This window comes from Gobio gobio (assembly GCF_949357685.1).
Source record: "Gobio gobio genome assembly, chromosome: 14".
In the NCBI taxonomy this organism is placed as follows: Eukaryota; Metazoa; Chordata; class Actinopteri; order Cypriniformes; family Gobionidae; genus Gobio; species Gobio gobio.
Genome location: NC_137107.1, coordinates 45,008,215 through 45,031,342, shown reverse-complemented (window position 1 = coordinate 45,031,342; position 23,128 = coordinate 45,008,215). Strand labels below are relative to the sequence as shown.

At 37.5% G+C, this 23,128-nt stretch overlaps 2 protein-coding genes across 3 annotated transcripts in view; one reads left to right on the top strand and one right to left on the bottom strand.

Annotated features, from left to right (window-relative positions):
* Window positions 1–6,383, bottom strand: part of scamp1 (secretory carrier membrane protein 1) — a 49,896-nt gene extending 43,513 nt beyond the window's left edge. The window contains exon 1 of the mRNA XM_079835017.1: window positions 6,180–6,383. Coding sequence (XP_079691143.1) covers window positions 6,180–6,236 — 57 coding nt within the window. The 5' untranslated portion in view covers window positions 6,237–6,383. The remainder of the gene's footprint in view (window positions 1–6,179) is intronic.
* Window positions 6,384–8,483: 2,100 nt separating this feature from the next.
* On the top strand, window positions 8,484–17,734 carry tor1 (torsin family 1). 2 transcript variants are annotated; one of them, XM_079834526.1, is made up of 5 exons: window positions 8,484–8,834; window positions 13,249–13,514; window positions 13,639–13,814; window positions 14,577–14,704; window positions 15,855–17,734. In XM_079834526.1, exons 1-5 carry the CDS (start codon window positions 8,648–8,650, stop codon window positions 16,097–16,099), a joined length of 1,002 nt encoding a protein of 333 aa, XP_079690652.1. In that variant the 5' UTR covers window positions 8,484–8,647; the 3' UTR covers window positions 16,100–17,734. The 2 variants fall into 2 exon arrangements, with proteins under 2 accessions (XP_079690652.1, XP_079690651.1); XM_079834525.1 differs by lacking the exon at window positions 8,484–8,834 and adding an exon at window positions 10,823–11,129 and having other exon boundaries at window positions 15,855–17,717.
* The last annotated feature ends 5,394 nt before the right edge of the window (window positions 17,735–23,128 follow it).

Sequence of the window (23,128 nt, the reverse complement as noted above, 5' to 3'; positions counted from 1 at the left end):
GCCTCTCACTTTTCCGAAAAGGGCTGTATGGCTATGGTAACATAATAATTTAATTCAGTTGTTCTGCTACTATGTTGTGTGGTACTGGAATCCACTGAATGTTACAGGTTACATTTATGTGAAATGGGCAGCAGTGCCATGTTTGTTTAGGAAAACACCAAGTTGAATGTTAAAATGTCAGCAACAGCATCAATTTGTGTTTTTACTTTGTTACAGTCAGAAAGTGAAAAACATCTGATGAAAATAAAACATTGTTATAAGAACTGTAATGGTATTATAAAGTACTCGTATCAGTACTCGGTATCGGCAAGTACCCAAATGTAAGTACTTGTACTTGTAAAGTGGTCTCGGTGCATCCCTATGGTATGCTATGCAGATTAGTATGCAGTTTTCTTGTTCTCCTCTCTATCTTACAGGTTATGATGCAATGCAATGCATCAGTTTCAGAGTGGAAGCAAACGCTCATTCAGTGAAACCATCTCTGGGTCCCATGACAATAACATTCCACCGCTGATGATGACGGGAGTGACTAAGAGAGAAACTAAAATAAAACGGCTGTTCTTAGTCACCACCGCTACCTTAACACACACTGTGAATGAAGGCAAACATATTATACACACACACACACACACAGTGACTCACTGTAATAGGTTCCCCTGCATCTGCAGAGCAGCTCAGAACTCCAGAAACATCCATCTAATCAGATCATTAAAGTTTCTCTCTCTCTCTCTCTCTCTCTCTCTCTCATTATGATCACTGAGTGATGGACAGAATCAGACGGACCTCATTTAGACTACTCCCTTACCGCTGTGACACTGCGCGCGCGCGTGCGCACACACACACACACACACACACACACACGTCTGGTTCACTATCTCTGTGGGGACTCTCCATAGACGTAATGTTTTTTTATACTGTACAAACTGTATATTCTCTCCCCTTACACTAACCCTACCCATCACCCAGCTCTCGCACGCGCACGCACGCATGCACGCACACACACACACACACACACACACTCACACACACACACCTAAACCTACCCATCACACAAACACACACACACACACTTACCCCTAAACCTACCCATCTCACACACACACACACACACACACACACACACACACACACACACACACACACACACACACACCTAAACCTACCCATCACACAAAACTTTCTGCATTTTTACATTTTCAAAGAAACTTGTTTCCTCATGGGGAGCTCAATTTAGGTCTCCTCCACAGTGACACAAGTCCCCATGAGTCTGCATTCAGGTTGAAGCCCCCACCGGGATAGAAAAACATGAACACACACACACAGCTGACTAGTTTTATGAGTTTGACAGTTGCAGCATTATGAAATCACTGTAATAAGGTGAAATCTGCTCCGTCTGAGGCACATGCATGCACGCGTTCAGTTTTTCTCATGCACACACACACCCCGTTCTGCAACATCCTGCAGCACGCCTACAGTTGATGAGGAGGATGCATCATTTCAGACTGCTTCAGCACGACGTGACACTCGTTTCTACCAGGATCTCATCCAGGATAAAGACTATTTACTCTGTGGCTTCATTCAGACAGCCTTTATAGTCACAAATGTTTAACTTAATGATTACCACACAGCAAACTCTGGTGAAGAATGCTTCATCCTCCAAACTCAAAGAGTTTGTCTTTTCAAGATTCAAGAGTTTTATTTGTCACATACACAGTTATATACACAATATACATTAACACAATATTTCATTAACATGCCAAGGCGAGCTAAGGTGAATGTTTTGATTAAATTCCAGTCTGTTTCTCAGACAGAGCTGTTGACTTCAGTGGATAAATCTGACTACATTTCAGCAGAAATAAACTAGATAGTTTAACTTATTGATAAACTAACATAAAAGTATAACCTATAACAGACTGTTAATAGCTATACCATTTTTATTATATAATTATATAATAATAACAACAACCATTTGTTATTGCATTGTCGTTCATATTATTATAGGCCTATCGTCAGTATTTTATGTTAATACGCTATATGCAAAGAAAACAAAATGCTGACGTTTTCACCATGCTCAAACGGTCCAGGAAATGATGTCTCTTTTATAACAAGGCACTCTTGAGCCTTGACATAATCTGTGAATTTGATTTTTAAGTCGGAGTCCAAACGCTCTCTCTCATACCACAAGAAAAACAACAAACAGTGCTAATATTATTATACACACACAATGTGGTGTAATACTACAAAACAAATTATAATCCTAACCTTTAACTCCATACCAAAATTCCAGATGGCTAGACAGTGATTCATCTTTTATAAATGATAAAATATTAATGTCTGTGATGCTGTGAGCACAGAGACTGTTGTGTAGACTGTAAGTATTTAAAATGTTTAACTTTTTAAAATGTTTGATGTTTAATATGAATAAATAGCGCTTATAAATGCAATCACCTTGCAATTACATTTCGATGTGGGCTGTTTTGTAGTCACTAATTTTCAATTAGTATCATCCTCATATTATCCTCATTGGTTCTTGCTGAAGCTCAAGCGTAGCCTGATGTGATTATGGGGTGTGTTTCAACCGAACCAGGAAAGAAAATGCCTCTGCACTCAATTGGATAGACCAACAACCAATCAGAGCAACGGAGTAAGTGACATATTGAGCGACGCATAGTTGTCAACAGAACTGCACGCGCGCAAGAAGAAGTAAATGAGTGCAAGCGATCTTTGCCAGTGTTGTAAAAAATTATTTAAGGATACACGGAGTACTTACCAACACCATCATCATTTTTGAGAGAAACAGTAAAGGTGAATGCATAGACGAACAAGTTCTCCGTTTAGGATTAGAACGAATTCAACACAAGCGTTCTTTGGTGACGTGATGATTACGTTACTGTTGATCATCTGTCCATCATCGTATAAAGCCCGCCATGACAATTTGATTGGTCTGAACTGCTCTGGTTCGAGCATCGTTGCGCCACAACGGATCTTGTCCAGACCGAACTTCCCGACCACAAATGTTGTGGGCGGGGTTAAATTCGGCTGGCATTCAGGCTAGCTCAAATGTGCTGCGTAACACCAGAATGAACCTCATTGGTTCTTGAGGAAGCTCAGGAAAAAAATCTGGATCTGGCCACATTCAAATCCTGTGTAAATCAGCCAGTAGGCCCACTAATGCAGGAAGTTCATAGAACGTTCACTATGTAAACGGTTATAACAAATCAAACCTATCTTTTTAAATGTTCTTCCACAGCATCTGGTATCATCACAGCATGATTCAACCGAGCTACTGTACTTAACTGAAGGTGCCACTGTCTGTATGCTGATTGGCTAAGAGGAGCAAACAACTAACAGGTTTTCAGTCAATCAAACATGAGGTCTCGAAGCAAAACCCAGCAAACGAATCAGCATCTACAAGCTCATTTCCAGTAAGACAGTCTATATGCACTGAAGACGCAAGTGAGAAACACAATGCAATCAGGGATCTGCATGAATTATTGAGACATGTGCCGCTACAGTCGGTCGGCTACAGGGCCGCGCTGGTTTTGAGTTACCACGGCAACCCCAGGACAGACTGCATACCATTACTGCTGATCACTTAACGATTTCCCTCGACTGACCAGCTGAGTTTAATGATGACTTAAGAGGTATGCTTTAATAGGAACACTTCAGAGGAGGCAAAACTGCTGCTGCTACTGATGATGATGATGGTGTGTGTGTGTGTGTGTGTGTGTGTGTGTGTGTGTGTGTGTGTGTGTGTGTGTGTGTGTGTGTGTGTGTGTGTGTGTGTGTGTGTGTGTGTGTGTGTGTGTGTGTGTGTGTGTGTGTGTGTGTGTGTGTGTGTGTGTGTGAGTGTGTGAGTGTGTGTGAGTGTGTGTGTGTGTGTGTGTGGTTTGGTATCGGAAAAGTAGGAAGACAGACCTGGGTGACCAAAAGAGGTCTAAACGATCATGTCCTATCCGGCCGAACAAAAGCCACAATCTGCTGTGCATGAATTAGCATTTGTCCCCCTGCACTTTCAAGACGGGGCCGACCCCACCTGTGAGTCTTCAACACCTGTAATGTCAAGTAAACTGCTTCTCCCCGGAGAATACAAGGGAAAGGAAAACAATGGAGGAAAAACTCCAGGCAGATGGCCATTGTGTTTTAAAACCTGACATAATAGTCCGAAACAAAAGCGAATTTCTGTAAATGGAACGGCCTATTGAACCTTTAGACGAAATGAACAAAGTTTGCATGTGTTTTTTCTTGAGCATCATATTTGATACATTTTATGGCTCGTGTAGTGAGAATATGGAGCATATACCCAAGGCCAAATATGTAATTTGATGATATTTATGAGGCCAAAAAGTAAGATGAAATTCTGATGCTTGTAATATAAATCAATGAGATCTATAACAGTATAACAGACTAGCATAAAATGCATATAAATATCAGCCGTTACTCTATATCTGCCAATGATGTGTCGAAATATTACACTCTATAAATGTTGGGTTAAAAACAACCCAAGTTGGGTTAAATATGGACAAACCCAGCAATTTGGTTAATTGTTTGACCAACCTGCTGGGCAGTTTTATTTAACTCAACTATTGTATAAAAATGACTATATTGCTGGCTTGAAATAGAAATTAAAAATCAGATACATAATTACTAAAGGAAACAGTAATAATCAAAAGGTGAACCTTTATTAATAAGCAATTTAATAACTGTTTATTATCCAAGTATTATTTTTAAACCTATTAATAAATGTTCATTTATTAAACATATTAATATCCAACATATTTAGGGTTCATTTCAATGATAGTAATTTATAAACAATAGTTGAGTTAAATAAAAAAAAAGTACATAATTAACCCATAAAATGTAAGTTTTATGATCAAAGCTCTGTAGCTTTCATTTCCAATACAATGATAATTTGAGAGAGGAACAAATAAACCTTCCTCTAAAGCCTGATCATATTTCATACCCACATTTGAACATGATTTTTATAATAAATGATGCATGTACATTACAATCAAGTAAACCTAAGTTGCTTCATTCTGATTTGTTCAGCTTGAAACATACTAACAATATAAAAGTTATTCTTACGTTTACTTTATAAAAGATTTCACAGAGAGAAAAAAAGATGTGAACCATCACCTGAGGGTGGACATTTTTACAACTAAAATTACTTGCTAAAAAAAGTCTAAACTGTCAATCAGACGACAGAAGGCATGTAGGAGATTGTGTGCAACAGGTTTTTCAGCTAAGTTTGATCATGTTAGTATGAAGTAATGCCTTAGTAATGCCCGAAACTATCAAATATATCACAGTAGGTTTGAAAGGGTTAACTCATTTCGAAAGTGCTGTTATTTCGACAAATCATCAGCTTTGATGTATTAAGGTGCACAGACGACAAATGCTCCCATGCTTGGATCAATGTAGCTGCACAAAATAAAAAATAAAACAGGCTGCAGGGATCTAATTCCCTCAGCTGACCAGAGCCACACACACACACACACACACACACACACACACACACACACACACACACACACACACACACACACACACACACACACAGTCATATCACTGATCAAAACAGGGGCGGCCTACATCCATCCATCTATCCCAGCAGCCCAAACACACACACATCATCCTTTATTGACCCTAAACATCGTTAATCAGCCTCATGTAAATGTGCACAGACTGTAAAGAGACCATATTCATTTCAGACACTGACAGCTTCAATAACAACAGATAATTCACTAGTTAACAGACACTATAAATATAATATAAAGCCCAGGTTAGAAACCAAACCCAGAATTGAAACCCACATCATCTTAATATAATAATAGCCTATTAATAAAGCCATAAGCAATGAAATGTTGATATGGTGGTCAAATGTAATTCATAGTTCATTAAAGGCTTTTTTTGGACTGAATAAACTCATAATCCCGAGTCAGAAACCCAATAATAATAAAAAATAATGCTAACAAACAAAGCCAAAGACCACAATAATTACATATTTTTACACAATTGACAGCTGAACAACAGCTTCGGTCTTTCCACTGAATATATTAGCATTAAATTACTTTATTTTACATAAACGTGATCGAAATGACTAGAAAATGTATTGACTTTATATGTCAAAAGCTGCACATCGAGTCTCAGGGATAAAAGCAGCGCTGTCGTGGCGTTACCTGGAACGGGTTGCTGAAGTCCGGGTCCGCGAAGGGGTTGCTGTCAAAATCTGACATTTTTCCGGTTGAATCGGGCTGTAATGTTGGACTAAATGAACCGTATTCGGCAAGAAACGCACCAGCTGCTCGAGACTGATCCGCAACCGCAAAATGGCAGAACCGGAGATGACGTCACGCGTCAACCCCACGTCTTCAATTCTGTATGATCAAATACACGTACCGGTAATTAAAACGTGTTGCTAAATATTATTTTAAACTTTTTGTGATTATTTTATTGCTTTATAGTTTATTAGGCTACATAAATTACATCTTATTTACCTTTCATATTATTTGTTCCTTGTTATTATTATTACTACTACTACTATTTTCGTCATGTTGTACACCTTTATCTCTCTCTCTCTCTATATATATATATATATTTATATGTTTTTTTTATTTTTATTTGGAGAAAAATGCAGAAAAGAAAACGTTAATTTCACAATATAGTGACATTTCTGCCACCTAGAGTGCATTAATAATCATTACATCTAAGCAGATTATGTATTCATCCATTCTTAAATAATTCCTGAGCATACTTCATATACGAGGTTATAATGGGTTTAATATGAACATCATCAACAACAGCTTTTCATTTATTCATGCATTAAAATGAAGAGGTTATGGTTTTGTTTTTTGGGTTTTGGTTGATACTGTATGAGCAAAATATGAGATATTCACCTCAGCAATGGTCTTACACTATAAAATATTCTCCATGACTTTGCTCTCGGTTAAATTCTGAGGATATTAATATTTTGGCACTTCTGCTAAACACAGCTGTATCCGTCAAACTCTTCCGTCAAAATGGCAGGTTTTGGAGTGACAGACGTCAACAATAGTTACCATCAAAAATATCTTATTTATTTTTAAACATAATTAAATCTGTCTTGGCCTTTAGGGTGTTACTGTCTTCTGATTCTTCAACTACTGATGAAACTCCTGGTGATATATGTACAGTATTATTTTCATATAGTATTTTCAATTTAATCTCCTCCTATTAGCATTAAAGAAGGGACCACAAATAATGGTGCATATTTATGCACAATTCAAAAATTAATTATAATTATCATATCAGAAGGTCCAAAGGAGGGAAAAAAACAGTTAAGCAAAAATGTTGGCATTACTGAGTGACATTGCACCATTTTTGTCAAACCATATAGAAAAACATCATCCTGACACTTGGTGGATATATGTTTTTATTAATATATATCTCTTACCAGTATCTTTGGATACCCTTGGTGTTTCTGTGATACCAAACAAGCTATATATTATATTATATTAATTATATTATATTATATTATTATATTATATTATATTATATTATATTATATTATATTATATTATATTATATTATATTATATTATATTATATTATATTAATTATATTATATTATATTATATTATATTATATTATATTATATTATATTATATTATATTAATTATATTATATTATATTATATTATATTATATTATATTATATTATATTATATTATATTATATTATATTAATTATGTCATGTTATGTTATGTTATGTTATGTTATGTTATGTTATATTATATTATATTAATTTATTATATTAATGATATTATATTATATTAATTATATTATATTAATTATATTATATTATATTATATTATATTATATTATATTAATTAATTAATTAATTATATTGTTTTATATTATATAAATTATATTATATTATATTATTTATATTATATGAATTATATAATATTATTTTATATTATATTATATTATATCAATTATATTATAATATATATATATATATATATATATATATATATATATATATATATATATATATATATATATATATATATATATATATATATATATTGCTTTTAATGCGCCAAACATGATATAAATGCCCAAACAGTTGTTGTTTTTTCTAGGTCTAACGATTACACTTTGATTATTTTTTAGCAGTGGAAAATATACAAACATTTATTTGACATGCTATTTATCTTGGTGCAAAAGAAAAAAGACATTTTTTAAAAAAATCTAATAAGCAATGGCAAGTCTATTTCAATTGTTCAAGAGTAGAACCAGGATTTGAGAATCTTATAAAAAATACAATGATGGAATTGATTCATATTTCAGTGATGTAGCCTATCAGGGTGTTGTCAAAATAAACTATTTCTTTGAGAATGAGGACATGATATTTACTATTCACACATTTGGAGACATATTTTCCATATCACACCAAAAACAGATATGAACACATTTTACAGCTCTCGGGCATTTCTATGACGCCAGTGTCAGTGTGGAACTCCTCGCAGCGCGTGCTCGGTCTTAACGGACTCTTTTGATTCGGTTCACGGAAGTCGCTCATCATTGTTTCCTAAAGCGGATTAGCACGATATTGGTGTGCTGTTGATTCAGATCGCCTTGTCCTCTCCGGTGTCAGCCTGCGGAATGCGGTTGACGTGTTGTCTGGTGCTCGCGGGCTGTGTGTCGCTCACGGCGGCGATAGAGCCGATCAGCACCAGCATCGCCGTCGGGATGGCCGCGGCTCTCACCGGCTTTCTGGCCAGTTATCAGAACGTGCTCTACTACTTCCACGAGTGCTGCAGACCGGAGTGGATCTCGTACAACAAAACAGGTTTGTTTTGTCTTTATTTGTAGTTCTAAGATGTGCGTATGCTTCCGGTGTTGCAATGTTGGTCATATGGTAACGTATAAACCAACAATTTCCATATAAAAATGAATTAAATCCACATGTATCTTTATTTGCATATCATATAGCCAAACAAATAGACAGCCAGGGCATGCAGAATTTATTAACAGCCTCTTGTATTGATGTTTACTTCCTGTTAGGGTTTTAATTCCCAATACAAATGCAGTGCAGCTGAAACTTGTAGTTGTATTATATATGTATTTTTTTATATATATATAGTGTGTGTGTGTGTGTGTGTGTGTGTGTGTGTGTGTGTGTGTGTGTGTGTGTGTGTGTGTGTGTGTGTGTGTGTGTTCAATCACTTCTATGGCCACAGGTGTATAATATCAAGCACTAGACATGCAGACACTTCTACAAACATCTGTGAAAGAATGGGTCTCTCTCAGGAGCTCAGTGAACTCAAGCGTGGAACTGTGATAGGTTTCCACCTGTGCAATAAGTATATTCGTGAAATTTCCTCATTACTAAATATTCCACGGTCAACTGTTAGTGGTGTTATAACAAAGTGGAAGCAATTGGGGAACCAAGGCAACGTAAAATCAGCGCATACTGAGGCGCATAAGTCGCCAACTTTCTGCAGAGTCAATATCTTCAGACCTCCAAACTTTGTGTGGCCTTCAGATGAGCTCAAGAGCAGTGTGTAGAGCTTCATGGATGGGTTTCCATGGCCGAGCAGCTCATCCAGGCCTTACATCACCAAGTGCAATGCAAAGCGTGGGATGCAGTGGGGTAAAGCACGCCGCCACTGGACTCTACGTGTTCTCTGGAGTGACCAATCACGCTTCTCTGTCTGGCAATCCGATGGACGAGTCTGGGTTTAGCGGCAGCCAGGAGAACGGGACTTACCTGACTGCATTGTGCCAAGTGTAATGTTTGGTGGAGGGGGGATTATGGTGTGGGGGTTGTTTTTCAGGGGTTGGGCTTGGCCCCTTAGTTCCAGTGAAAGGAACTTTTAATACTTCAGCATACCAAGACATTTTGGACAATTTCATGCTCCCAACTTTGTGGGAGCAGTTTGGGGACGGCCCCTTCCTGTTCCAACATGACACCAGTGCACAAAGCGTCGGTCCATAAAGACATGGATGAGTGAGTTTGGTGTGGAGGAACTTGACTGGCCTGCACCGAGTCCTGACCTCATCCCGATGGAACACCTTTGGGATGAATTAGAGAGGAGACTGAGAGCCAGGCCTTCTCGTCCAACATCAGTGCCTCACCTCACAAATGTGCTTCTAGAAGAATGGTCAAAAATTCCCATAAACACACTCTTAAACCTTGAGGAAAGCCTTCCCAGAAGAGTTGAAGCTGTTTTAGCTGTAAAGGGTGGACCAACTCCATATTAAACCCTACGGATTCATGTGCATGTAAAGGCAGGCGTCCCAAAACGTTTGGCAATATAGTGTATAATGTATAATCATGTATTATAGCACTAATTCTTGTATTGGTGCTGATGATGGAGTTGCATGTGTTCTCAATCAGTTTGAATGCAGTTCATATTAATTAATAATGTGTAAGTCGCTTTGGATGAATGATTAAATGCAAATGTAATGATAATATACGATTCACCCCGAAATCATAACTAATCTAATATGTAGACAGATTTTCACAGGGTTTTTTTAAGCTGCAAGTAGTTTTATTTAACTTGACACTCCTGAAGTATAATCCCCCAATCGTCGTCTGCATATATATATATATATATATATATATATATATATATATATATATATATATATATATATATATATATATATATATATATATATATATATATATATATATATATATATATAATTTTAAAATGTGCATGTACTGAATAGACGGCGTGACACACTGGTCAGTGACCAAACAACCAAACCAATGCAACATCAAGATGCACTTTTGAACCGAACGCTGCGCGCATGCGTCATTCGTCGCACGCATTCGACGTCGTTTTTCCCCAAGCAGGAAGTGCGGGCTGTGAGTGAGTTGGAGCCTTCGGTTTGTTTTTTTCCCCGTTTCCAATTAAAAGCATCGATGTTTAATGCAGTAAAATGAAAGCTCGGCCGCCTCCCGCATGGACAACCTTACTGCACTGCATCCTGATCTCAGGGCTGATCGTGGAGGCCATAGAGCCCGTGTCCACTTCACTGCTGGTGGGAACAGGAGCTGCTATGCTGGGCAGGAAAATATATCGCTATTTATATGAAACGTGTGATGAGAACTGGGTCAAGTTTAACGCAACAGGTGAAAATGTGATCAGAATGTGTAGTATAGTTTGATTTGATCATCCTCTGATCATGCATGTGTGCATTATATCACCTAAAAGTACCTAAAAGCCTCTTATTGTACGTTGATTTTACAATTTGATACTAATAATAATTATTATTTTTTGAAATATTACAGCCGGGTTGTATGTTTATTTTTAAATTATCATTGTAAACAAAGAAACTTGTATAACAGGGTTTGTACTAGAGCTGCAACTAACGATTTTTTTTCTCGATTAGTCGACTAATCTAACGATTATTTTTCCATAATTCATCTGATAATTCTTTTTTACTGATTATTGTATTTCAAAGAGGGTAGTTAATTTGTATATTATTTTAACATGAAATCAATGAATGACAATATTAATTGTATTTCAGGAAGGGTAGTGTACATAAGCCATTTTATAATGAAATATATGAACACAAGAAGCATTTTAAACATTATGTATAACTAATGATACTATTCATCATAAAATGTATACAGAGTAGGCCTAATTAGGAAAAGTTGTTTACTATAATAGTTGAGTATGATTTACTTATTGATTTGTGTCAATAGTAAACGAAAATGCACTTGTATTTATCTGCAAAAGGTTCACATACAGGAGCTTTCAGCATAGTGTTAATGTATAACTAGTCGTCTATTTTGAAGATATACATGTGCATAAACAACGACTAAAGCTGCCAGAAGTTTTTGCCCAAACTTCAATGACACATTTAAATGATTAAAGCTAGAGGCATATCTTAACTTTAATGTTACTTCAATCATGTAAACTACCTATATACAGCATGTTATTATGCATATGTGTTTGGGACAGAGCGGAACCAGGTCGCATTTGAAGCAGATATATGCTGCCCATAATAAATAAAAGGGTCGGAGAAGAACACCGGAAAATGTGACCGAATGGACAATATTCGTCTGTATTTGCAATAAACACGCCACGGTTAAGCTGCGTGAGACGAACACTGGCAGTGTGAAAGCCCAAAGGGTGCGTGGCTCCTGCTCTCCACACACACAGCTTCTGCTCTGCCACCGCGTGCAGTGTGAAACCGGCGTTACAGAGCGAACAAAGCACAGTTTTATTCGGCTTCTGTTTAAAGTACTCCCACACTTTTGAATGTCGAGGTCTGGCTTTATATGATAAATGATAATTTTCACTATGCCCGGGAGCAGAAGCTGCCACTATTCTAGAACTTAAATAATGTGATGTCAACGCATTTCACGCATGTTGACGTATTTTTGTTGCAGCCCTAGTTTGTACTATGTGCTTGAAGTAAAAAATTTAAATGTAGGCCATATTTATGAAGAGGTACTTGAAAATTGCTTGAAATATTGAAAGACAATATGAAATTAGTGTTTAATTTTGTTTAGTGAAAGAATATTTTCTAGCAAAATTAGCGCTGGAGTATGGAAGCTTGTTTCCGCCACAGAATAAAAAAATGTATAAGGTAATTACGACTTTTTTTTAATCTCACAATTGTGAGTTTACATCTCGCAATTCTGACTTTTTTTCTTCTTCTCAGAATTGTTTAATATAAAGTCAGAATTGCATGTAAAGTCAGAAGAGCGTGACCTGAAGTCAGAAGAGCGTGACCTGAAGTCAGAAGAGCGTGACGTAAAGTCAGAAGAGCGTGACGTAAAGTCAGAAGAGTGTGACGTTAAGTCAGAAGAGTGTGACGTAAAGTCAGAAGAGTGTGACGTTAAGTCAGAAGAGTGTGACGTAAAGTCAGAAGAGTGTGACGTTAAGTCAGAATAGTAAAGTCAGTAGTAAAGTCAGAAGTAAAGAAGTTGTAAAGTCAGAATTGAGCGACGTAAAGTCAGAATTGCGTGATGTAAAGCAGTTGTAAAGTAGTAAAGCAGTAAAGCAGTTGTAAAGTCAGAATTGCGTGACATAAAGTCAGAATTGTGTTAGCCTGTTATTCTCAATGATTTCATTCAGAATCAGTTTGATTTGATCAGCCAACATGCATCGAACAATACGACTGTATGGTTTTTTGTTTGTAAACAATGAAACTTGTTTTGTTGTCTCATGCATGTATTTATTTATTTGAAGTGCAGATGTTGCGTATAAATCACATGTTTGCTGTAAATCTGTCCTCAGGACTGAAGTATGACCTCAACACCAAGCTGTACGGGCAGCACGTTGCTGCTCAGGTCATCCTGAAAGCCGTCACAGGCTTCATGAAAAATGAAAACCCGAAGAAACCTCTGGTTCTGTCCCTCCACGGCTGGACCGGGACTGGGAAGAACTTTGTGAGCCAGCTGATAGCCGAAAATATATACGAGAAAGGAATGTCGAGCAGCTTTGTTCATCTGTTTACAGCAACGGCACACTTTCCTCACGAGAAACACATTGACACATACAAGGTAACGCATTTCTAAATGCAAATACATGGAAATGGCATTATTTATTTCACTACAACAACAAAATGCATCCAGTTAAATTTGTTATAGTCACATCTGAACAAAATGTATGTTTGCATTTGTTTAGTCCCAGTTACAAGACTGGGTGAGGGGGAATGTGACCCTCTGCCCACGTTCCATGTTCGTCTTTGATGAAATGGATAAAATGCATCCCGGGCTGATCGACAGTATAAAGCCGTACCTGGACTTCTATGACAATCTCAACGGAGTGTCGTACAGACAGGCCATCTTCATTTTCCTCAGGTCAGTGTTAGTGTGTACTTAAGTAAACACAGATCATTTCAATCTGTAAATCTGTTATTAATGCAATTGGTCACTAGTTATCATCGTACTGTCCAGTATCAAGCAAACTAAATGGACAAAAATGTTGTCTTTTTTTTATATATATATATATATATATATATGCATACATACATGCATACATACATGCATACATACATACATACATACATATTTCTTATATATACATGTTTGTATTCAGATATACATAATTATACACAGTACTACACACACACACAGTTAACACAAAAAAAAAAATATATACATATATATATATATAAATTAATTTCTATCACTATCAAATTTATGCAGAGAAACTGTTTTCAACATTGATAATAATAAGAACCATCATTAATGATTGAGCACCAATAATAATAATTGAGCATCAAATCCTCATATTAGAATGATTTCTGAAGGATCATGTGACACTGAAGACTGGAGTAATGATGCTGAAAATGCAGCTTTGATCACAGGAATACATTACATTTTACAATATATTTAAATAGAAACAATTATTTTAAATTGTAATAATATTTTCAAAATATAACTGTATTTTTGATCAAATTAAAGCAGCCTTGGTGAGCAGAAGAGACTTAGAAAGACTTAGAAAAAAAATGTAATTATTCCAAACTTTTGACTGATATGTATTTGCTCTGAAATGGCATAAAATGGCTTTTTTTATTTATCAGAGGACCCTTTTACACCCAGATGTTTTTGTTTTTATAGTAACGCCGGCGGCGAGAACATCGTTCAGGTGGCTCTGGATTTCTGGAGGGACGGGAGAGAGCGAGAGGACATCCAGCTGAAGGATCTAGAGACGGCACTGTCACTGTCCGTCTTCAACAACAGAAACAGTACGTCACATGCCTCCTATCTCTATTGCTAATGCTAAAATATGGAGCAGAAAATGCTCACCACAATTGTATCATTATGCATTAAATGGAGTGCATTTTAAGTCATTTCGTTTATTTTCACTGTAGTTTGTTTAGGGTGTCCAGTGTAATGAAGGTCTCACAACATATGTATTGTTTTTTTAATTCAATTTCCCCATTATGCTTTTTCGAAAATTACCTTTCATGCAGTGTAATATGTTTGTGAATGTAAACGGCCTGCAAAGTTTTAAAGATCAAATTGCTCTGACCAATAATAGGAGAGTAGATTCTGTCACAACAGACTGGGCCATCTGACCAATCAGAGCAGAGCAGACCAATCACAACAGACTGGGCCCTCTGACCAATCAGAGCAGAGCAGACCAATCACAACAGACTGGGCCCTCTGACCAATCAGAGCAGAGCAGACCAATCACAACAGACTGGGCCATCTGACCAATCAGAGCAGAGCAGACCAATCACAACAGACTGGGCCCTCTGACCAATCAGAGCAGAGCAGACCAATCACAACAGACTGGGCCCTCTGACCAATCAGAGCAGAGTAGACCAATCACAACAGACTGGGCCCTCTGACCAATCAGAGCAGAGTAGACCAATCACAACAGACTGGGCCCTCTGACCAATCAGAGCAGAGTAGACCAATCACAACAGACTGGGCCCTCTGACCAATCAGAGCAGAGTAGACCAATCACAACAGACTGGGCCCTCTGACCAATCAGAGCAGAGTAGACCAATCACAACAGACTGGGCCCTCTGACCAATCAGAGCAGAGTAGACCAATCACAACAGACTGGGCCCTCTGACCAATCAGAGCAGAGCAGACCAATCACAACAGACTGGGCCCTCTGACCAATCAGAGCAGAGCAGACCAATCACAACAGACTGGGCCCTCTGACCAATCAGAGCAGAGTAGACCAATCACAACAGACTAGGCCCTCTGACCAATCAGAGCAGAGTAGACCAATCACAACAGACTAGGCCCTCTGACCAATCAGAGCAGAGCAGACCAATCACAACAGAGACCTTCAAAACACAATTGTGCCTTTAAAATAGCATAATAGGGGCACTTAAACCATTTACACGTTTGTTTTGTTTTTCTTCTCTCCATCCACAGGTGGTTTCTGGCACACTAGTTTAATCGATAAGAACCTGGTGGATTTCTTCGTGCCGTTCCTTCCTCTGGAGTACAAGCACATCATTCAGTGCGGTTTGGCCGAGATGGTCTCCAAGGGTCACGCCCCGGATAAAGAAGTGGTTGAAACGATGGCCCACGACCTGAACTACTTCCCTAAAGAGGAGCGCGTCTTCTCCATGCAGGGCTGCAAGGTCATCCCCAGCAGGCTGGACTTCTATGTTTGAACGACAGGGGGACAAAGAAAGACTCAAAAACAGCAAGCTGGTTATCGTCTGTGTGCTTTCTTCCACAGAAATCCCTTCTGTTCCTCTGAAGGAGTAGAATCGCTCCTCAGACATCACAGCTTTACATGATGCGGGATGTTTTTTATTCAACAAGTGTTTTATGCACTACTGGACTGTTTTATCGATGTCGGTCGGATCAGCTGCTTAAGTCCTTGTTTTCAAGGGCATTTCTGTTGATGAAGCAGCAGAGGAAGCTTTTTTTAAATGACTTTGCACATTGTGGCGCTCTAAAAACACTGGCTATCTGCGATTTTATGTGTTGGATCTGTATTAATTGTTATCATGGGGGGAAAAAAAAACGATTTGCCTTTTTCTTGAAATATCACACACACATTTATTACTGCCTTTATAAAAGAAATGTGTTGGGAAGTTTGGGATGAAGACGATCATTAGCTAGAAGACATTTGTAGCTTAACCTGAATCTCATTTTGACCTTTGACACTTAATGATCAGTTGTTTTTCCAGTCCATCACGGTCCGGATTGAGATTTGTGTTGTCCGTTTATAAGTTGCAACGTCTCTAGTGCCAAATCACTTGAGTAAATCACAGTGCCTGTTTATCTCACAAGAATACAGTTAAACAAGTTTTTTTTAATTCAGTTATAGGCACTTGTAGGCACTCGTCATTATTTGATAATCTGGTTTGAACATAATTTCACATTTGGAACGTTTATGAAAATGATTTTTGAGATGCATCAAGATAAAATGGAAAAATACTTGAAAGATTCAATCTACATATTGATTTTTGATAAAGCTTTATGACCTAAACTTACTCGATTGGTCTTGAGAATTTTGTTTTTGTACATGTTGTGCTGATAATTTCTATTACTTTTTTTTATTGAGTCTCCCAGTGGTCCATAATAACTGGATATGACGTTTTAAAATCATATCACAGACATGGGTGGGATTTAAATGTTGTGTCTCAGATACCAGTCCTGGGGCCCGTTTCAGTAAGGAGGTTCAACCAACTCTGAGTTTAAACCTGAACTCTGAGTTGACTTACTCTGAGATGGGTAACTTTGAGTTTTGGGTTTCAGAACAGCTGAATTGAGGCAGTTCAATCAACTCTGAATAGACTGACTCTGAGTTAAGCACATGCACTCCAACTATGAAAAGCCACGATCAATGGAGCTACGAAATTACGATTCACCATGGCAACAGCACCCAACAAAAATAAGTTTGCATACTTCCGGGTTAATATGTAAGTTTAATTCTTAATTATTTTAATTAAGTTTAATTTTCATGGTATCCAAAAGGCAAAAAAAGAATGTGGCAGCAGCTAAAAATGAAAAATAAAAACATAATTCAATCAGATAAAGCTTTAAGCATAAAATGTTCATGGGTGTAGGTTTAATGACTTTACCAAGATTTGACACATTAATTAAATATCATTCAGTGTCCAATGTGCAGCAGCTTTTCCCACATAGACCCTTTTCACTGTGATGACGTGTTTTAATGGTCATCAATATCGTAAATCCTGCAACGTTTTTTGTATTTTTAAATGTATGTACATTTATAACACTAATACTTTGTATTATACTACTTTTGCATCAAATTACAAAAAACAAGTTACCGCTGCTGTGAGAGTGTTTCTAATACAGTGTCTATGGGAGTGATGGTGAAAATTAACATCTTTATCTCTTTTCACTTCCGTTATCAAACTCACTCTATTCTTTCCCTCTTTTTGAAAGTTGTGAAATCACTATTGTGGAGTTTTTCTTTTGCTATTTGAGCAAATGGGGACACAAAAAATATATATTTAATGTATTCTTTCATTCACCGCTATAAAAGTTTACCCTATGACGACTTCCGCTCTGAGAAACCCAGAAATGTGAAAAGGGTCTATGCTCTTTTCACATAATGAAATGTTCTCTAATCCCACCTGTTACATTTATTAATTAGGGTAATGACATTAACATTTGACTTCTACTCAGGCCAGCCAAACACCAGCACCACTGACAGATGAAGGGGAGATGGAGGAAGAATATTAACATCCAACAGGAAAAATAATAAAGTATTCGTAGGAAATAAAGATGACCATAAAAATTGTAAATAAATGTATTTAACAGCTGTGGTGGTGGTTATGGCATATATCTCGTACTACCATCTGGCAGCATCCTTCCATTCCATAGTAAATCCATTTTCAGAAAGTGTGATGATGGGAATATGAGTGTCATCAATGCGTCCAACCACTGGAAATCCTAAAGAAAATTCTAATTATCAGGGTTACTTCTAGAGGTTTATCAAGTGAACGTCACGATCCTTCCTGTATAAAAGGACATGCCATTTTTGTCAGTTTGACAGTGTCCTCATGATGAAAATATGAGCAATGAATGAATGTACCTCCACTGCAAAGAATGCTTTTCTCACTATGTATTTTTGTCAAGTGGCAGATAATTTAATTTGTTTTAAGTTAACTTCGCTTACTTTAGATTTAGATTAAATTTATAATTGTTTGATATTTGTACTTGAAATCCGACCAAAATACTCAGTAAAAAAGCATTTGTGCAGTTTGAATGAACGAATAAACTATTTAAACACAGTTGGCGCTTTAAAAAAGGGGAGGAGACTGAAAGAAACTCTGGGTTTACCAAAGAAAACCTGCTCCTGACCAGGTTAGGTTCACAGAGTTAAGTTAAAGAGTTAAAGTTACCCTGGTAACTGACTCTGAGTATAAGTTACCTCTCTTTCAGAAACGGGCTTGACTTACCCTGCTTTCTCGGGTTTGACATACCTCCCATTCTGAAACAGAAAACCCAGAGTTTCCCTTATTTCAGGGTTAACATACTCAGAGTTTTCACTTAACCTCCTTTCTGAAACGGGCCCCTGGAAATGAAATGGAGTGAAACAATGTCTAGTAGAACCAGATACCAGAAGTTTTCACTACAAATTCTAGCCAATTAAATATTTTATGGCAGATCAAAAACTAAACAAATGTATACATGACCCTGGAGCTCAACACCAGTCATAAGTCACACAGGTATATTTGTGGCAATAGCCAACAATACATTGCATTTTTCTTTTATGCCAAAAATCATTAGGATATTAAGTAAAGATGTTCCATGAAGATATTTTGTATATTTCCTACCGTAAATATATATCAAAAATGTATTATTAGTAGTAATATGCATTGCTAAGGACTTCATTTGGACAACTTTAAAGGCAATTTTCTCAATATTTAGTATACAAAAAGTTGAATATTGGCCAAATATTGTCCTATCCTAACAATTCAGGTGATCTATAAATCTCAGTTTAAAAAAAATCTGACCCTTATGACTGGTTTTGTGGTCCAGGGTCACATATTATTCATATAAATTTGAATGATTTTCCATATATGAAAATCACAATTAAAAAATGTCCTGATATCGGTCAAATTGACAGGGTTTCCACAATCTGATCTGTAATTATGTTGGTTTTCTTCTATTTAAACAATTTTTCCTGAGACCCCATTTTTCTCATTCCTAGAGCTTTCAAGCTACAACCACCAAACTTGGCAGTGAAAAGTCCAAACTCCAGTAGACTTTCATTCAGGGTGTGAAAACTTTCCCTAGCATTGTCTCCACGAAACTCGGCTTAGTTCTTCAGGCTGATCTGTTTCATCATGGTGTCATTTTTCTAACCTGCTGGATTTATGGTTTCCCCATAATAGTCAATCAAATATTCTCAAATATTCCATAGAACTTGCATTGATGGAATGTTCATGATTTCCTTTTAACTGTCAAAACTCTCTCTCTCTCTCTCTCTCTCTCTCTCTCTCTCTCTCTCTCTCTCTCTCTCTCTCTCTCTCTCTCTCTCTCTCTCTCTCTCTCTCTCTCTCTCTCTCTCTCTCACACACACACACACACACACACACAAACACACTCACACACACACACACACACACACACAAACAAACAGTGTTGGGGAAAGTTACTTTGAAAAGTAATGCATTACAATATTGCATTACTCCCTTAAAAAGTAACTAATTGAGTTACTTACCGGTAGTTACTTTTTAAGAAAAGTAATGCGTTACGTTACTTTTGAGTTACTTTTTCTCACCTGGGCTGGGCTTGTTTTTGTTTATAACAAAAAAAGTTATATTTTTGTGCAACGGTAAAGATGGTAAAATACCAAAATTGAAATAATAAGCCCCAGGCTGAGGTAAAAATGCAGATTCCTGCATGAACAGTCGAGGGTGCAGCTCTGGATAATGGTAGAATAGGATGCAAGAGAAAAAAGTTTTACCAATAAAAACAAAAAAATCTAGTAATTTTCATCATCAAAGGTCAGCAGCAAGACATTGGTCAATTAAATATAAAGGTAGATTATGCATACAAATAGTTTTATTTAACATTTAATTATTGGAGGTTTGCATAGTATTCTGATTTTGCATTTGACTGATTTTAATCATTTTGAGGAGTACAGAATCTTTATTGTGCAAGTGAGATAAATAAATGCTCACATTTAGTCTGGAACTACAATAACCCTCATGTTCACACACAACGCCTCTGCACTTATTTTTTCTCAACATGGGGGCAGGAGAGCTGTCAGTCAAATTAATGTGAAAAAGTAACTCAGATATTTTGTTGTAAATTTGAAAAGTAATGCGTTACTTTACTAGTTACTTGGAAAAAGTCATATTATTACGTAACTCAAGTTACTCAAGTTACCCCAACACTGCACACAAACAAAGGCCTTAAAGCGACAGTTCACCCAAAAATGAAAATTCTGTCATTAATTCCTCACCCTCATGTCGTTCCAAACCTGTAAGACTTTCGTTCATCTTCAGAACACTTTTTGATGAAATCCGAGAGCTCTCTGAACCATCCATAGGCATCTACGTCATTGCAACATTCAAGGTCCAGAAAGGTAGTAAAGGCATTGTTAAAATAGTCCAGTAAATATCAGTCTTGCTCTTTCTGTCCGATGGCACGCATTCGATGTCCGTAATAGCTGATAATAACATACGTTGTCTTATTTTAAATCTAGCTTTACGAGCTTTCAGAATATGCTTTAGTATCAGTGCTCGTCTCTTTTCCGCTGTTTTGTTAATTACCTCTTTAGTAAACAATACATAACTAGCAAAAGCAGCACTGCTTGCATCTCCTCCACTTGTTATGGTTGCAGACAGTGTCGCGCAAAAATGATTATTGTCCGTCACTGACTGGGAGGAACAGTCGCGCGCAGTCCCGCGTCTCTGGCCTAAGAGACGCAGTGGAAACGCAGACAGTAGCAGATCTGGGGGGAAAAATGTTCCTGGTACAAATTTTTCTGGGTCATTTCGGTGGAAACAGGGCTCATGTGACTCAATCTTAATTTTATGAAGCGTTGAGAATACTTTTTTTGCGCAAAAAACAAAAATAACGACTGTATTCAACAATTTCTTCTCTTCAATGTCATTCTCCTACGCTGTTGATGAAGTAAATACAGCGCAGCGATTACCATTGGTCACCATTGGCTCACCATTGGCCAGCGCGTGCATTGTGGTGCTCACGTGAACAACGTCGCCCAATGGTAAGCCGGCGTTCTGTCGTTGCTGCCTGTTGAGGGGTCAGAGAGCTCTACGATTTCATTAAAAATATCTTAGTTTGTGTTCTGAACATGAACGAAGTTCTTATGGGTGGTGAACGACATGAGGGTGAGGAATTAATGACAGAATTTTCATTTTTGGGTGAACAAACCCTTCAAGAACCCATTTCTCTTAAATGCCACCTGAAACCCCATCTCTTAAATGCCACCTTAAATCCCATCTCTTAAATGCCACCTTAAACCCCATCTCTTAAATGCCACCTTAAACCCCATCTCTTAAATGCCACCTTAAACCCCATCTCTTGAATGCCACCTTAAACCCCATCTCTTAAATGCCACCTTAAATCCCATCTCTTAAATGCCACCTTAATCCCCATCTCTTGAATGCCACCTTAAACCCCATCTCTTAAATGCCACCGTAAACTCCATCTCTTAAATGCCACCTTAAACCCCATCTCTTAAATGCCAACTTAAACCCCATCTCTTAAATGCCACCTTAAACCCCAGCTCTTAAATGTCACCTTAAACCCCATCTCTTAAATGCCACCTTAAACCCCATCTCTTAAATGTCACCTTAAACCCCATCTCTTGAATGCCACCTTAAACTCCAATATCTTAAATGCCACCTTAAACCCCATCTCTTAAATGCCACCTTAAACCCCATCTCTTGAATGCCACCTTAAACTCCATCTCTTAAATGCCACCTTAAACCCCATCTCTTAAATGCCACCTTAAACCCCATCTCTTAAATGCCACCTTAAACCCCATCTCTTAAATGTCACCTTAAACCCCATCTCTTAAATGTCACCTTAAACCCCATCTCTTAAATGCCACCTTAAACCCCATCTCTTAAATGCCACCTTAAACCCCATCTCTTAAATGCCACCTTAAACCCCATCTCTTAAAGGCCACCTTAAACCCCATCTCTTAAAGGCCACCTTAAACCCCATCTCTTAAATGCCACCTTAAACCCAATCAGAAGTCAGAAGAGCGTGACCAGAAGTCAGAAGAGCGTGACCAGAAGTCAGAATAGCGTGACCAGAAGTCAGAAGTGCGTGACCAGAAGTCAGAATAGTGTGACCTGGGGCCTCATTTATAAAACTTTGCGTAAGATTTGCGTCAGAATTGGCGTACGGATGAAACATAGGACGTGCGTACGCACAGAAATATTCGGATTTATAAAACCGTGCGCACGCACATCCTACGCAGTTTTCCCTTAATAAATCACAATCAATTCTAAATGTAGCGCAGCTTTTGCGGCTTCATGTCACGCCCATAGTTGCCCATAAATAGTCCGTGAAACGCCCACAAGTTAATATTCATAGGTTGCGAAATCATGGCAAACACAGAGAGAAAATTTAAAAAAAACGTAACTTCACTCAATGTGAGGTAGAAGTTATCGTTGGCGAGGTTGAAAAGAGAAGAAAAGTGTTGTTTGGAGGGCACAGTGTGGGCATTACTA

What these genes read in the sequence shown, in the direction of transcription:
- tor1 (XM_079834525.1), top strand. Translation starts at nt 10,937, where the DNA reads ATGAAAGCTCGGCCGCCTCCCGCATGGACAACCTTACTGCACTGCATC. An exon ending in AACACATTGACACATACAAG is followed by an intron (nt 13,515 to 13,638) that starts GTAACGCATTTC and finishes GCATTTGTTTAG; the next exon opens with TCCCAGTTACAAGACTGGGT. An exon ending in GCCATCTTCATTTTCCTCAG is followed by an intron (nt 13,815 to 14,576) that starts GTCAGTGTTAGT and finishes TTGTTTTTATAG; the next exon opens with TAACGCCGGCGGCGAGAACA.